At 47.8% G+C, this 13,840-nt stretch overlaps 1 protein-coding gene across 1 annotated transcript; it reads right to left on the reverse strand.

Annotated features, from left to right (window-relative positions):
* Positions 1 to 909: 909 nt before the first annotated feature.
* LOC308305077 (kelch-like protein 35) lies at positions 910 to 12,863 on the reverse strand. Its single transcript, XM_080749731.1, has 7 exons — positions 12,707 to 12,863; positions 3,732 to 3,887; positions 2,913 to 3,041; positions 2,556 to 2,747; positions 2,283 to 2,402; positions 1,862 to 2,169; positions 910 to 1,242 (listed from the first exon to the last, which is right to left on the reverse strand). The coding sequence occupies exons 2-7, from the start codon at positions 3,865 to 3,867 to the stop codon at positions 1,135 to 1,137; spliced, it is 993 nt and encodes a 330-aa protein (XP_080605857.1). The 5' UTR covers positions 3,868 to 3,887; positions 12,707 to 12,863; the 3' UTR covers positions 910 to 1,134.
* Positions 12,864 to 13,840: the final 977 nt, after the last annotated feature.

Below are 13,840 nucleotides of genomic sequence, written 5' to 3' on the forward strand. Positions count from 1 at the left end.
TTGGATATTTGATGGCCATATATGCCTTCAGTTCTTCCAGGTCGAAGATGCCTTCAGGGAGGTCCTTCTTTGTCGTGTGATCAAAATTCATAAAGTACGGGCGTACAGGCATGCGTTGGCCGAGATAGCTTTGTCTACTCTAACCACACATGGTGCTGTGAGACTGTGGCAATGGCTGTCCACTTCATCATGGCTCTTTCCTTGCACCTGGACCTGTTCATAAATGCAGATGGGGCTGCAACCTTACCTCTCGGATTCCTGGGACAGGCAACCTGACAGTTGCCAGTTACAGGCCAGGTACAAGTAGTGACTCATTACCCCTCCCCCTATAAAACCTTGAGCTCATGCACTCATTCCTTCTTTGTATTGTATTTTATTTCATTGACAAACCATCTGCTTTACATTAATTGTTGCTTTCTATCACTCAGATAGTCGGAGGCGACTGCAGTCGCACTGTGGGGGAGAACTGTCTGGAAGGCCTTTGCCCCCTTCTATCCACTGCATGCTGTGTGAGTTATGTGCAACTAATCCACCTACTTGTGTGTAAAGTGAAGTGTTTTTGCAGTGTAGTAAAACTTGACACCTTGACCCTCCATTCATGGAGTTTTAAAAATAAATGTACTTGATCATTCTTGAGAAGGACGTCTCTGCTCCCCTTCGTTTACAACGAACCTGTGTTGCTATTCATGTTGTGGGTATATTAGCACTTTATTCCTTGGGCGAAACTCCCAAAGCATTGTGGAGGTTACATTATGTAATAGTTCTGCCAAGGTTACATATTGACACTGTTACTGCGGTAAAAAAAGAGAGAAAAAAGGAATGTCCACAGTAGTTTTCAGATGCAAACATTTTCAATATCGAATCATTTATGTACACAAGAGAAAGGAGTAACAAAGTACAATAGATCAGACATTTTCACGTTTGAACATTTCAATAATATCAATGCAGTGATGCATTGATATTTAAAAAAAAAAAAACACACATTTTGAAAACTTGAGCTTAAACTTGAACATTTGACAGAGCAACCTTCTCTTGCTCTATTGAATAATATTTGACCAGGACATTCTATGTATACTGTCACTCTGGGGATACTGGGGTTGAGTACTTTGTCCACCATTGAGAAAGCACCAGGGTTTAGTGTGTTGTTTTGCAAAAGCGTCTGGTGTGGCAGGTCAGTCCGAATCTTGTGAGGAATTCTCTGTTGCAGTTTGTGCAGGTGAGCTGCTTCTGCTTCTGCTCCATCTACAAGAATGTTCAACAGTTAAGTTCATTTAAACATATGTATAGAGTTACTATATAATAGAGCAGGGGTCTTCGACGTTTTCATGCCAAGGACCCCTTAGTTGAGAGATGAAGCAGGGACCCCCAAAACCTGTTCATAGATTTCATATAGTTTCAGCATTTGACAGCACGATCATCAGTGTATTTTGGATTCATGTCAATTTGTGTTTTCAGATATTTAACCACTTGAGCCATCATAACCTAATAAATTTGACCTTTCACTCTGTACTTAATCTGCTCTTAATCTGAGAAGTGTGTGTGTGTGTGTGTGTGTGTGTGTGTGTGTGTGTGTGTGTGTGTGTGTGTGTGTGTGTGTGCAAAGTTTGGCATGGATCGGGCCAACGGTGGCAGAGATATGAGTAGGGCAAAAGTGTGACGTGTGACAGATTGACAGACAGCCGGTGGAGGTTTTGATAGTAACTGCGACCTGACGGTCGCAATAACATTTTTAAACATGTGAAACATGAGTGATGTTGAGCGCGTCATTCTGTAAATCGGGAAGGATTGTCAATTGACGTTTTTATCAATCAATGCTATGAAAGCAATCACAATGATACACCAGCGTCAGGATTTTACTCACTTGTTTATATGCATGCTTCCTCAGCATGATAGAAACGCAGCTGAATGCGCTGTGACCAGGGGGCGTCTTCCCCACAGTTGACCACTTGTCTGTCTTGTCGTAGTAGCGCTCGATGTCACGCTGACAACTACACGAAGAGAGAGACCAACTGCTTGTCCCTCCTAGAGCGTAGATCTTTTGATCCACCACGACCACGCTAGGAGAGGCGCGCAGCGTGGCCATGGAAGAACAACTGTCCCACTGGTTGGTCTGTGGGTTGTAGCGGTGCACCCCCCTGGCCGAGCGTTTCTCTCTATGATACACACCACCTATAGATAAACAGAAATGAACAGGATGGCGTTCGTTGGTGGGTTTCTGTCATGTGCCCAAACTGCAGCTAATCCATTATGGGACTAAGAGCCACTAAGAATAGGTATGATACCTAAAACGTAGATCTGTCCCTGGAGCGTACAGGCAGCTGAATCAGTACGAAGAAGCCATGGAGGAGCAGTTTCTGTCCATACAGATGTTTGAGGGTTGTACTTGAACATCTGGTTCGAACCTGTGAAAGAACCATCCCACAAAACAGCGACACCAAGGAACCAACAGAACAGTGAGGACAAATGACAAAATATCATTCATTGTCAGTGGGAGAAGGTGTACATGTATGTAATAACAAATGATTTGGCCATTTTCAGTTCAACCTGTTCCATACCAACAGCATAGATCAGTCCGTCGAGTGCAACCACAGCAGAGCCAACGGTGGCCCAATGGTCTGGCAGACCAACAGAGTCCATGAGCTGCCACGTGTTGCTGTTGAAATCATAGCGATCCACTGACTTCCACTTGTCCAACTGGCCTCTAAAGCCCCCCACTGCATACATGGAGCCGTCCAGCATCACCAGGCCTACGGACCATGTGGGTTGTGCAAAGAAAAAACAACATCAACAACTGATTAGAAGAACTGATGACCTTGACCACATCTAGCTTCTCCTTGGGTATCCAAGGCAACAACCCATAGTGGCTTTTCCAAAACAAAGTTTAAACTGATGCCAAAGTCTCACAGTCTTACCAAAGTCCCAGCGAGCCTCGTTCATGGGAGCCATCTTCAACCATGAGTCACAGAAAGTGTCATAGCGCCACATCTCTCTACTGATTGAACCATCGATCAACTTTCCTCCAGCCAAATACAACATGGAGCCTATGGTGAGAGAAGATTTCAATTGTCATAGAATGAATGATGCCAATTGGTTTAACGGTTTAACAGTGTCACAGAATGTACAACACCGTTGTTTAAGCTGCATCACTTATGGCTTACTTGATTTCATAGTTTGCTGTGCGGATTGAACTCAACTCTACTGGGCGCAAAACCCGGATGGGATTACCCACATAACTGGACTGGACTGAACTGTTGATATTTGCTCTCTTCCTTCCAATTTTAAATCAAATTGATATATTTTTTGTACTGAAAAGGATACCCTTGCATAATTGTATTAGTTTAGATTTATTATAAAAGGAAACGTATTCATTTAGATTCATAATAAAAGGAAACTATCTTTAATACTTAATACCTTGTGTCGTGTTATTCACTTTATGCTGGTGTAAAAAGGAGTGCAAACTCAAAGTAGAACAGCTCTCCCAAAAAACATGTTACATTATGACTGAGTTTCCTGCAGGTTGTCAGCAATTCTACGAGTTTAAATACTTTTTTAATGCAATCAAATAATGTAATTATAGATTTAATTCATGTCACTTGTGGTAAATACAAAGCATAACGTATTGTATATGAAGGAAAATCAGAGATCCAGATTTACTTTGGGCTGTTCAGGTTGAGTGTATTAGTGGTTATTAGATTTACGTATCCAGCTGATCAACAATAGCTACTCCTCACCTGAAGCCACCAGACCAGGATACGTGATGCCGCGTACAGCAAACGGCAGACATCCCAGAGTGTTCCACTGATAGGTCGTGGGATCAAGGGTCTGAATGTTGGAACATGGCTTCTGACCTTCTAACCCTCCCAACATCAGGATCACTTCATGTTTTTCTGTACAGAAGCATAGAAGAAAAACACATTAGTCTGTAGAGCATACAATGGGAAACCTTCACTTAATGCGGCCCTCAGCAGGTTAATATCAAAACAATCATATATTATTGATTTCAGCTGTTACAATTCCAAACATGCAAACACGACCCACTTAAATTTACTTAAGTCTATGGTATAGTAGTAGCTTAATGACTATAGTATTAAAGTATTCAAATGTTTGTCTTTTTTCTGTCCAACGTATTTGTATTTACGTTCATAAAGTTTACATAAGTATAACTAAATGCATTTGAAATTAATGTTACATTTCCGGATTCCAATTAAAAAATAACAAAAAAAGTATTCAGGATTCCAATTCAAAAGAAGCAAAAACAGCAGATCTACAAGCTCAAAACGCGTCGCAGTGCCTCAAAACTGTACTTGAGTACAGTACTTGAGTAAATGTACTTTGTTACTTTACACCACTGAGTGCTGGCTTGAAGCACATAGATAGCTGCACTTATGAACTGCAATGACTGCTGTTGAGCAGTGGCGTCAGTTCCTCAAAAACCAGGTAAAGATGGGAGTCCTCATGGGTGAAAAAATATTTGGTCAGCTTTTTCCCCGGGTTTCTACGGTTTCTTGGGCTGGATATGGCAGCCTGGAACGGTTCAAGTGCAGCTAAACTTGGCATGATTGTGTAACCCTCTCTTTCGGGTCTGCTGATCTGAAGAAAACACCCAGTGTTGTCTCTGTTCACCCATTTATTATCAGGAACTGGTGGGGACAGACAGACATCGCATGTCACATACAGTATAGGCTGCTTGCACAACTCAGCTCCGTTGCTCAGATCAAAGCAGGAAGCAACTAAATGTAAACAAAAATAATTACAAAACAAGTATACTGTACACAGTTAACAGTAGTATTTAAAGTATCTATATAACATTGCAAATGTTTTTTATATAGTTTATACAGTTCAGAATACAAAAACCCTCCCAACACACACCTGGTGGGGACAGACAGACATCGCATGTCACATACAGTATAGGCTGCTTGCACAACTCAGCTCCTGTACACAAACACAAACAACATTCACTGATTACAGGCTAACTTCAAACAACTGCAATCAGTTCAACTGATCTAAGCCTGCCTGAATCATTCATCTGCTTAAAAGTGTGCACAGGCTACAATAAATGCAAGATTATGACACTTTATATCATGCAAAGGGAGGAGAGATGTAAACAGCAGCCTACCGTTGCTCAGATCAAAGCAGGAAGAAAGAGCAACGTCACGTGACCGCATATGACTGCGCAAACAATGAATTTCTCTTCCACCAGGGGAGGGTGCTGTTGTTCAGACAATTAGTATAAAGAACACAGCATAGAATGCAATATCTAGGCAGTACATTGTGTTTAGACATTGTTGATTGACTATATTTTGACGAACTTCATTCAAATAAAATAACATTAAATGACTCCTGTTACACTCTCCCCTCTTGAATTCGGCAAAATACGGAGTACCACAGAACACAATTTCTTTTCTTTTCTTCAACAAGAAAATTCACATGTAATCCAAGGTCCCAATCAACATAAGTAACAGTAATACCAAAAGTATCCAGTCAAGCCATAAGGCTGTTCCTGTAGAACACACAAGGGAAAGCACTCCCTGCAGTGATGACATAAAATGTGCCTGTATACACATTATCATACTCAAACCCTGTAAACTGTTACCCGACACTACTGATATTCAGACCCCAAAAAAAAGGTTGTGCAAGTTTTCAACATAATTCTCTGACCTTGTAGCTCATTTAAGCGTCCATCGTAACAATAAGCCTACTCACAGGTTTGACAATGCGGCCTGCTCTGGTTCGGACGGCATGTGTGTTGTCAGGTAAGTGACATATGGGTGCATGTGAGGCTGCAGAGTGAGCAGCGGGGTGACAGGGCGTAGCCACACTCGAGGCCAGCGAAGGAGAAGAGTCCAGCACTGTGCCAGGCCCACTAGGAACAGAGTCCATGCCACTAGAAACTGTTCCACTGCCGGCCACACTGCCCGCCTCCGAACCATCTGTATCCGAAAGATAGCTTGTCTCCACCTCAGGATCTTCATCCACCCCACTTTCGGCAAGCGTCCCGTCAGACCGGGCGGGCGGTATATCAGCTATTGGAAAGTCTTCACCCTCAACCGGAAGCTGCGAGACCCAATGATGGGTCCTAGAAACCTTGTCTGGGCCCCTCACAGAAGCCACAGAATGGTCAGTGACACCATCGCTACCCGGGGTAGGAGTAAGAGGCGAGGCAGAAGAGACAACGGAGGCACTGTCTTCATCATCCTCCGTCACAGGTAGGAAGTTCACACAGAGCAGCAGATTACGATGCACCACCTTGGTGTGACCAGTGACAGAGTTGCGTATCTGGGCGGTGTGGGTCGCAGGATCGCTCTTTACTACTGTGTAAACCACATTTTCCCACCTATCAGCCAACTTCCTCCGACCTCTCTCTCCCTTGTTCGCCACCAGGACCCTGTCCCCAGCTTCGACAGGCACACCCTTTGCCCGCCTGTTGTATATCCTAGCCTGTCGCTTCTGCTCCTCACTAGTGTGCCTCTCGACCAAGATCATGGCCTCCCGGAGATCCCGTTTCAGAACCTCCACATACTTGGGATAAGACACAACATCCTCGTCACGTAGAGCAGACTTGAAGAGCACGTCAACAGGTAGACGAGGCACTCTACCGAACATCAAGTAAAAGGGCGGAAACCCAGTGGTCTCATGAACGGTCGAGTTGTACATAAACGTCAACGTATGTAGCATTTGGGGCCAAGACTGCTTCTCCCGGGGAGGAAGAGCCCTTATCATGCCACCAAGGGTGCGGTTGAACCGCTCAACTGTCCCATTTCCCATGGGGTGGTAAGGCGTTGTGCGGGACTTCTTCACACCCGAGACCTGAAGCAAGGCAGCTATCAGCTCACTCTCAAAATTCGCACCCTGGTCTGAGTGGATACGCTCAGCAAAGCCATAGAAACAAAAGTAGTTGTCCCACAGCTTCCTGGCCACCTGTTTAGCAGTTTGATCAGGACAAAGGAAGGCATGAGCGAGCTTAGTAAAGTGGTCGGTAACCACCAACACATTGACGGGCCTGTTCCTGGAGTCTTCAGCTGTCCAAAAGTCAATGCAGACCAGTTGCAATGGCGCAGTAGTGGTAATACTCTCAAGGGGAGCACGGGCGTGTGGTTCCGGTGTCTTACTCACAACACACCTCTCACAACACCTGACATAGTCCCTCACATCATGTTCCACAGAACTCCAGTAAAACCTCTGCTTGACAAGATGGAGTGTTCTCTCCTGCCCTTGGTGACCAGCATCGTCATGACACCCGCGCAGGGCCTCCTCCCGCAGGGACTGGGGCACCATGTACTGGTGTTTTGTCTTCCTAGTGACCGGGTCTTTACACACCCTGTAAAGGATCCCATCTTCAAGCACAAGTTTATCCCACTGTTTCAAGAGCTTCAAAGCACCGAACGACTCATTTGGCCTCTCACGTCGTGTGGGGCGACGTCGGCGCTCAACGAAGGAGATGACACGGGACAACTCAGGGTCAGCCCATTGCGCAGCTCTAAGCTCCTGCTTCGGAATGGAGGGTAGAGCATCCTGGCCCACATCCGTGACACTTTGTACGTGACTCGCCAAGGCAATGGCCCTGACTCTGGCGGCTGTATCCCAATCATTGTGACCATCAAGGACAGCCGCAACCTCGGCACTCGACATGGAGCAGAAGGTGGGCATGGAGTCGGGGAGAGTGGTTGCCTTCCTGCCTTCCACCCCCTGGCTGTTCTGACGGACGGTAGATAACCTGAAAGCATCCTGAACCTCTCCACCAGACAGCTGCTCAGACTCACGGACCAGACTCTCATACGGCTCACAGAGAAGGCGCTCACCGATGCAGCGACCCGCAAAGGGCTCCCTGCTGAGGGCATCTGCCACTACATTCTTTAATCCAGGCACGTACTTGAGATCAAAGTCATATGATGCAAGCTTGGCCACCCAGCGCTGTTCACAGGCATCCAGCCTCGGCTTAGTCAGGATATGAGTAAGTGGGTTGTTATCAGTCCATGCAGTGAACACATGGCCCTTAAGCCAGTGGCTGAACTTTTCACAAACTGCCCATTTGAGAGCCAGAAATTCAAGACGGTGGGCAGGATACACGCTCTGTGACTTGTTCAACGACTTACTGGCAAAAGCAATAGGACGTGCTCTACCTTCCCCAGGAGCTACTTGTGAGAGCACTGCACCTAGGCCATCGGTCGATGCATCTGTTGACAGGATGAAAGGGCGGGAGAAGTCAGGGTGCGCCAGTACAACATTAGCCAGCAGGGCATCTTTCAAGGCCTGCACCGCCTTCTCACATTCAGAGGTCCAGTCCGCTGGAACCAGCTTCCTGTACTGTTCTCTGCGTCTCCCTTGGGTTTCCCCAACCCACTTCCTTTTCTTCTCCTTTGTGCCAGAGGTCAGTTGGAAAAGAGGCTTCGCGATACTGGAACAGTTGGGAATGTAGCGTTGATACCACATCACGAGGCCAAGGAATGACTGTATCTTCTTTGGAGATGGTGTCCGTCCATCCGGAAGCATCAGGTCCGCCTTCGTGACATTAGCAATGGCCTCAACTTTGCCGGGGTCCGTAGACACACCTCTGCTGTCAATGACATGACCAAGGAAATGGACAGACCGACGCAGCAAGTGACACTTCTTGGGTGCCAATTTTAGGTTGTGTGCACGCAGTCGTTGGAACACCATCTCGAGACGCTCCAAGGCCACGTCCTCACTGGGAGCGAAGACCATTAAGTCGTCGAGGTAGCAGAGTAGAGAAAGGAAGTTCTGGTCCCCGAAGATGCTCATCATCATCCTCATGAAACTGGCGGGGCTATTGCACAAGCCTTGAGGGAGACGATTATACTCGTACAGACCAGTAGGTGAAGAGAAGGCAGTATACTTTTTGTCGTCTTCATGCAGCGGAACATTATAAAAACCAGAAGTAAGGTCCATCGTGCTGAACAGTGCATTTCCCCCCATGGCTGCGAGACAGTCAGCCTGGTGTGGAAGCGGGTAGGCATCCTTGACCGTGCGAGCATTCAGCCAGCGGAAATCAGTGCATATTCTCAGGTCACCATTCTTCTTCCACACGAGGACCAGTGGGGAAGCAAACTCACTTTTGGACTTCCTAATGATTCCTTTCTCCTCCATCTCACTCAATGCAACACGGAGCTTCTGGAAGTGGCCAGGTGGGACCCGTCTGTAGGGTAACCTGAACGGCTTCTCGTCCACCAGGTGGATCCTGTGCACAAAATCAGTTGCTTCCCCACAATCAAGTTTATCCCTGGAGAAGATATCAGCATATTCCAGTGACAACTCACACATCTTGGATTTCCACTGATCAGAAACCTCACAGGAGTCAAGGTTCAGGTCACCAAGACCACATCTCCTCAGAGACTCTGTAATGTCAGAAGGTTGAGAGGACTGGCCAGAGCTGGTACGTTGACTGTTAGAACGGATACAAGCACTATCCGTTGCGTCCATATCCTCCAGAGCCATACATGGAGATACATCAGCCAACTTGGCGTTCCTCCGCAGGGTGATAGGGCTGTCAGTAGGGTTAATGATCTTCATCGGAACCCAACCGTCACCCCACAAGGGAGTGACAACACGACCAACCAAAATGTTGCGGGGCATAGAGTGGGATTTTGTAGGCTCAACCACAACAGTGCAGCCGGGCAGACCACGGGATGCAGCAGGGAGCTTCCCCCATACAAGGTGCTCACGACCAGGAAGTAGAGTTACAGCCTGGTGCAACTTCACAGTTCCCACAACATCAGGGACCTCCTCTCCTACCCATCGATGGACACCAGCAAGCATGGCCAGGAATCGAGTACGGTCCTCTCCGTCATCAGGGTATCCCGGTACAGACATCATTTCCCAGTACTTCTCAGAATCCTTAAGCCTCCGTATGAGGCACTTGATGACATTAGTGCCTATTATCAGGTCATCAGTCTGCCCAGGGACAATCAACGTGGGCACATTCATCTTATGTCCATATACCTCAAGCTCCAAATCACACTGACTCTTTGCAAAGGCTTTCATGCCTCCACATCCAACCAAGACAACATCAGTGCTCTGTAGGTCATCACAGGTCAGGGAGCCAGCCTCAACCATAGCGTCAATGGCGGCTTCGCTTATAGAGCACGCCATGGAGCCCGAATCCAGCAACGCCCTCACGGTTGAACATCCATTCACAACAACCGGGGTGTAGAACAAACTGTCACTGTACTGCAGACGCTGCGTATTCTGAATAATAACTTTGGAGTGGCCGGGAAAAGCTCCACTCACTGTCTCATACACCGACTGGAGATCTGGGACCTCGTCGAGGGGCTTGTCACTAGCGCCCACACTTCCCCCCTCGAAATGCGGGCGAACTAGTTTCCCTGTTGGGGGGAAGCTGAGGCAGTGGCGGCGGTGGCAGACTGAGAATCAGGGGACGAGGAAGCAGGGCATTCCTGCCTCATGTGACCTGGCTGGTGACAGGTAAAGCAGAGGCGATTGAATTGGCAATGGGCAATGGTCGAGTGCGAGTGCTCACCACAGATCCCACATGCACCCCGACCTGAGGATGTCCTCCTCTGCTGTGGCTGTGACCCACCACGGCCACGGGGAAGAGAACCGGGAGGTGAATAGGCATGGGAAGCAAAACCTGGGCGCGGTGCAGGCGCTAAGCTACTCAACACTTGGCTCAGCATCTCTGTCATTTTATCCATGCTGGCCTGGAGCGAGGCAGTCTCCGAGGCCCTCTGAAAAGGCTGGACATTTTGTTTGCATGAAAGTACCAGAGGAGGCTCGCTCACTGGCTCAGATGTGAGAGACTCATCCACGGTAGCAACCATCTGCTGGGCAACGCGGTGTGGCGGTGCCGCCCTCTGCCTGGTCCGCTGTTCCCGCTGGAACTCATCAATCCTCTCCTGTACCTCCTCGGCTGTCCATTGGTCAGTGAGCTTGCTATTGAACTTAATAGAAAGAGACTGGTTGGGGCAGTTCCGCACAAACATCATGGCCACTTCCCTACCAATGTCGTCCATTGCCCTCCCCAAACGTCGAAGACTCTCATCTGCCACATCCGCAGCCCTATTTAGACGTACCCAATAATCAACAGGGGTCTCATGAGGTGCAGGCAAGGTGTTGTAGAAGTCCATTAGAGGCATACAGGAATACGAGAGGTCACTGAAGTGCTGCTTCAGAATGGTATAAATTGAATCAGGCCGGTGGACAACGTCAATCGACGGGTCGCTGCGTAAACCGATCCTGACAACGTCTTTGGCTCTGCCCATAAGCCTAATGAGTATCTCATCTGACTGCTCCGCCGCAACAACACTCTTCTTCCTCAAATATGTAGACATCAGTTCGATCCACTCATGGATAGAACACTTGTCAGCACCATCACCACGGAAGACGGGTGGCTCTCTGGCATCAGACTTCAGGACTAGACTGAGCTGTGAAAGGTCAAGCGTAGCCTGATTGGCAGACTGACCGAGCATCTGTGTTGCATAGTAACCGTCGCCACGTAGCCCTGCAACATGGCCGGAAGATGACCCGTAGCCATGAGGCTGCGCAGCATAAGCGGCAGAAGGGCCATAGGCATGGGGCTGTGCAGCAAGACCGGAAGGAGGGCTGTAAACATGGCCAGAAGCAGGGCTGAAGACAGGGGGCTGCGTGGCATGGCTAGAAGGCGGAACATAGGCATGGGACTGAGTGGCATAGCTGGGAGAAGGGATGTAGCCATAGGACTGAGCAGCATGGCTGGGGGGAGGGATGTAGACATATGGCTGGAATGCATGGTTGGGAGCAGGGACGTGGGCCAGGGGCTGCATGACATGGCTGGAAGCAGGGACATGGGCAGGCTGCTGCATGGCATGGCTGGAAGCAGGGACATGGGCAGGCTGCTGCATGGCACTGCTGGGGGCGGGGCTATGGGCAGGCCGCTGCGTGGCACTGCTGGGGGCGGAGACATGGGCAGGCTGCTGCATGGCACCGCTGGGGGCGGGGCTATGGGCAGGCCGCTGCGTGGCACTGCTGGGGGCGGAGACATGGGCAGGCTGCTGCGTGGCACTGCTGGGGGCGGGGCTATGGACAGGCTGCTGCGTGGCACTGCTGGGGGCGGGGCTATGGGCAGGCTGCTGCGTGGCACTGCTGGGGGCGGGGCTATGGGCAGGCTGCTGCATGGCACTGCTGGGGGCGGGGCTATGGGCAGGCTGCTGCGTGGCACTGCTGGGGGCGGGGCTATGGCCAGGGTACTGCGTGGCACTGCTGGGGGTGGGGCTATGGGCAGGGTACTGAGCAGCATGGCTGGAATGGGGACTGTGTGTCTGCGTTGTGTTGCTATCTGATAAATAAAAAGACTGTGGGTGCTGTGCATGTGTGTTTCCCCTGTCAGACATGGGTCTGGTGGTAATAGAATCACCAATTTCTTTACCTAACTCAGTGGTCAAAGCACCAAATTGTCTAAATGCATCATTTATATTGACATTACCACCATGAAAAGGAGTGGAAAACGGCAGGGCAGGCGGAGGTCTCTCAAACAGAACAATGTCATCACCACCTTCATCAATACCAGTAAATGACATAGGCTCACTACCACGTGAACCAACTGAAATATCAGCCAAAGACCCGCCCCCTTTACTCCCCTCTGACATTATTGATTATGTACACACAATACACACAAAAAATAAATAAAAATAAAATAAATTATGATATACTGTATATCAATTATGATGAGCAATCAAGCTGATCTTCTTGAACTCACGGAGTCACGGCACCAGATGTAACCCTCTCTTTCGGGTCTGCTGATCTGAAGAAAACACCCAGTGTTGTCTCTGTTCACCCATTTATTATCAGGAACTGGTGGGGACAGACAGACATCGCATGTCACATACAGTATAGGCTGCTTGCACAACTCAGCTCCGTTGCTCAGATCAAAGCAGGAAGCAACTAAATGTAAACAAAAATAATTACAAAACAAGTATACTGTACACAGTTAACAGTAGTATTTAAAGTATCTATATAACATTGCAAATGTTTTTTATATAGTTTATACAGTTCAGAATACAAAAACCCTCCCAACACACACCTGGTGGGGACAGACAGACATCGCATGTCACATACAGTATAGGCTGCTTGCACAACTCAGCTCCTGTACACAAACACAAACAACATTCACTGATTACAGGCTAACTTCAAACAACTGCAATCAGTTCAACTGATCTAAGCCTGCCTGAATCATTCATCTGCTTAAAAGTGTGCACAGGCTACAATAAATGCAAGATTATGACACTTTATATCATGCAAAGGGAGGAGAGATGTAAACAGCAGCCTACCGTTGCTCAGATCAAAGCAGGAAGAAAGAGCAACGTCACGTGACCGCATATGACTGCGCAAACAATGAATTTCTCTTCCACCAGGGGAGGGTGCTGTTGTTCAGACAATTAGTATAAAGAACACAGCATAGAATGCAATATCTAGGCAGTACATTGTGTTTAGACATTGTTGATTGACTATATTTTGACGAACTTCATTCAAATAAAATAACATTAAATGACTCCTGTTACAATTGCACCTGCGCAGCTGACCTGCGGAACCTGGGAATTTACCGTTTTGTCAAGATGGGGAGAATACAAGTGTGTGGAGTATAAAAATGTTGCATTTGTAGTTATTTTACTGTAATTTAACAACATAATAACCAGCACAGATAGACAAAGAGACATTCGTGGATTTATATTTAAAAGTAACTTTTATTTTCCCCCCTGGACCCAGGGTATGGCAGCTGCATACCTCAGACATACTCAATTGACGCGCCTGCTGTTGAGTTCCACCTGCAGGGCTTCCATTTCTATGCCTGTTATAGCCTATCTATGCTGACTGAGTTATACTTCAACGCACA

The sequence above is a fragment of the Nannobrachium achirus genome (assembly GCF_963921795.1).
Source record: "Nannobrachium achirus genome assembly, chromosome: 19".
NCBI lineage: Eukaryota > Metazoa > Chordata > Actinopteri > Myctophiformes > Myctophidae > Nannobrachium > Nannobrachium achirus.

Bases quoted from the DNA above. Each gene is read 5' to 3' on its own strand.
- LOC308305077 (XM_080749731.1), bottom strand. From the start codon at position 3,867: ATGTTGGGAGGGTTAGAAGGTCAGAAGCCATGTTCCAACATTCAGACC. The intron at 3,042-3,731 runs GTGAGGAGTAGC...CTCTCACCATAG, and splicing joins TCCTGGTCTGGTGGCTTCAG to GCTCCATGTTGTATTTGGCT. The intron at 2,170-2,282 runs GTATCATACCTA...GTTTATCTATAG, and splicing joins GGGACAGATCTACGTTTTAG to GTGGTGTGTATCATAGAGAG.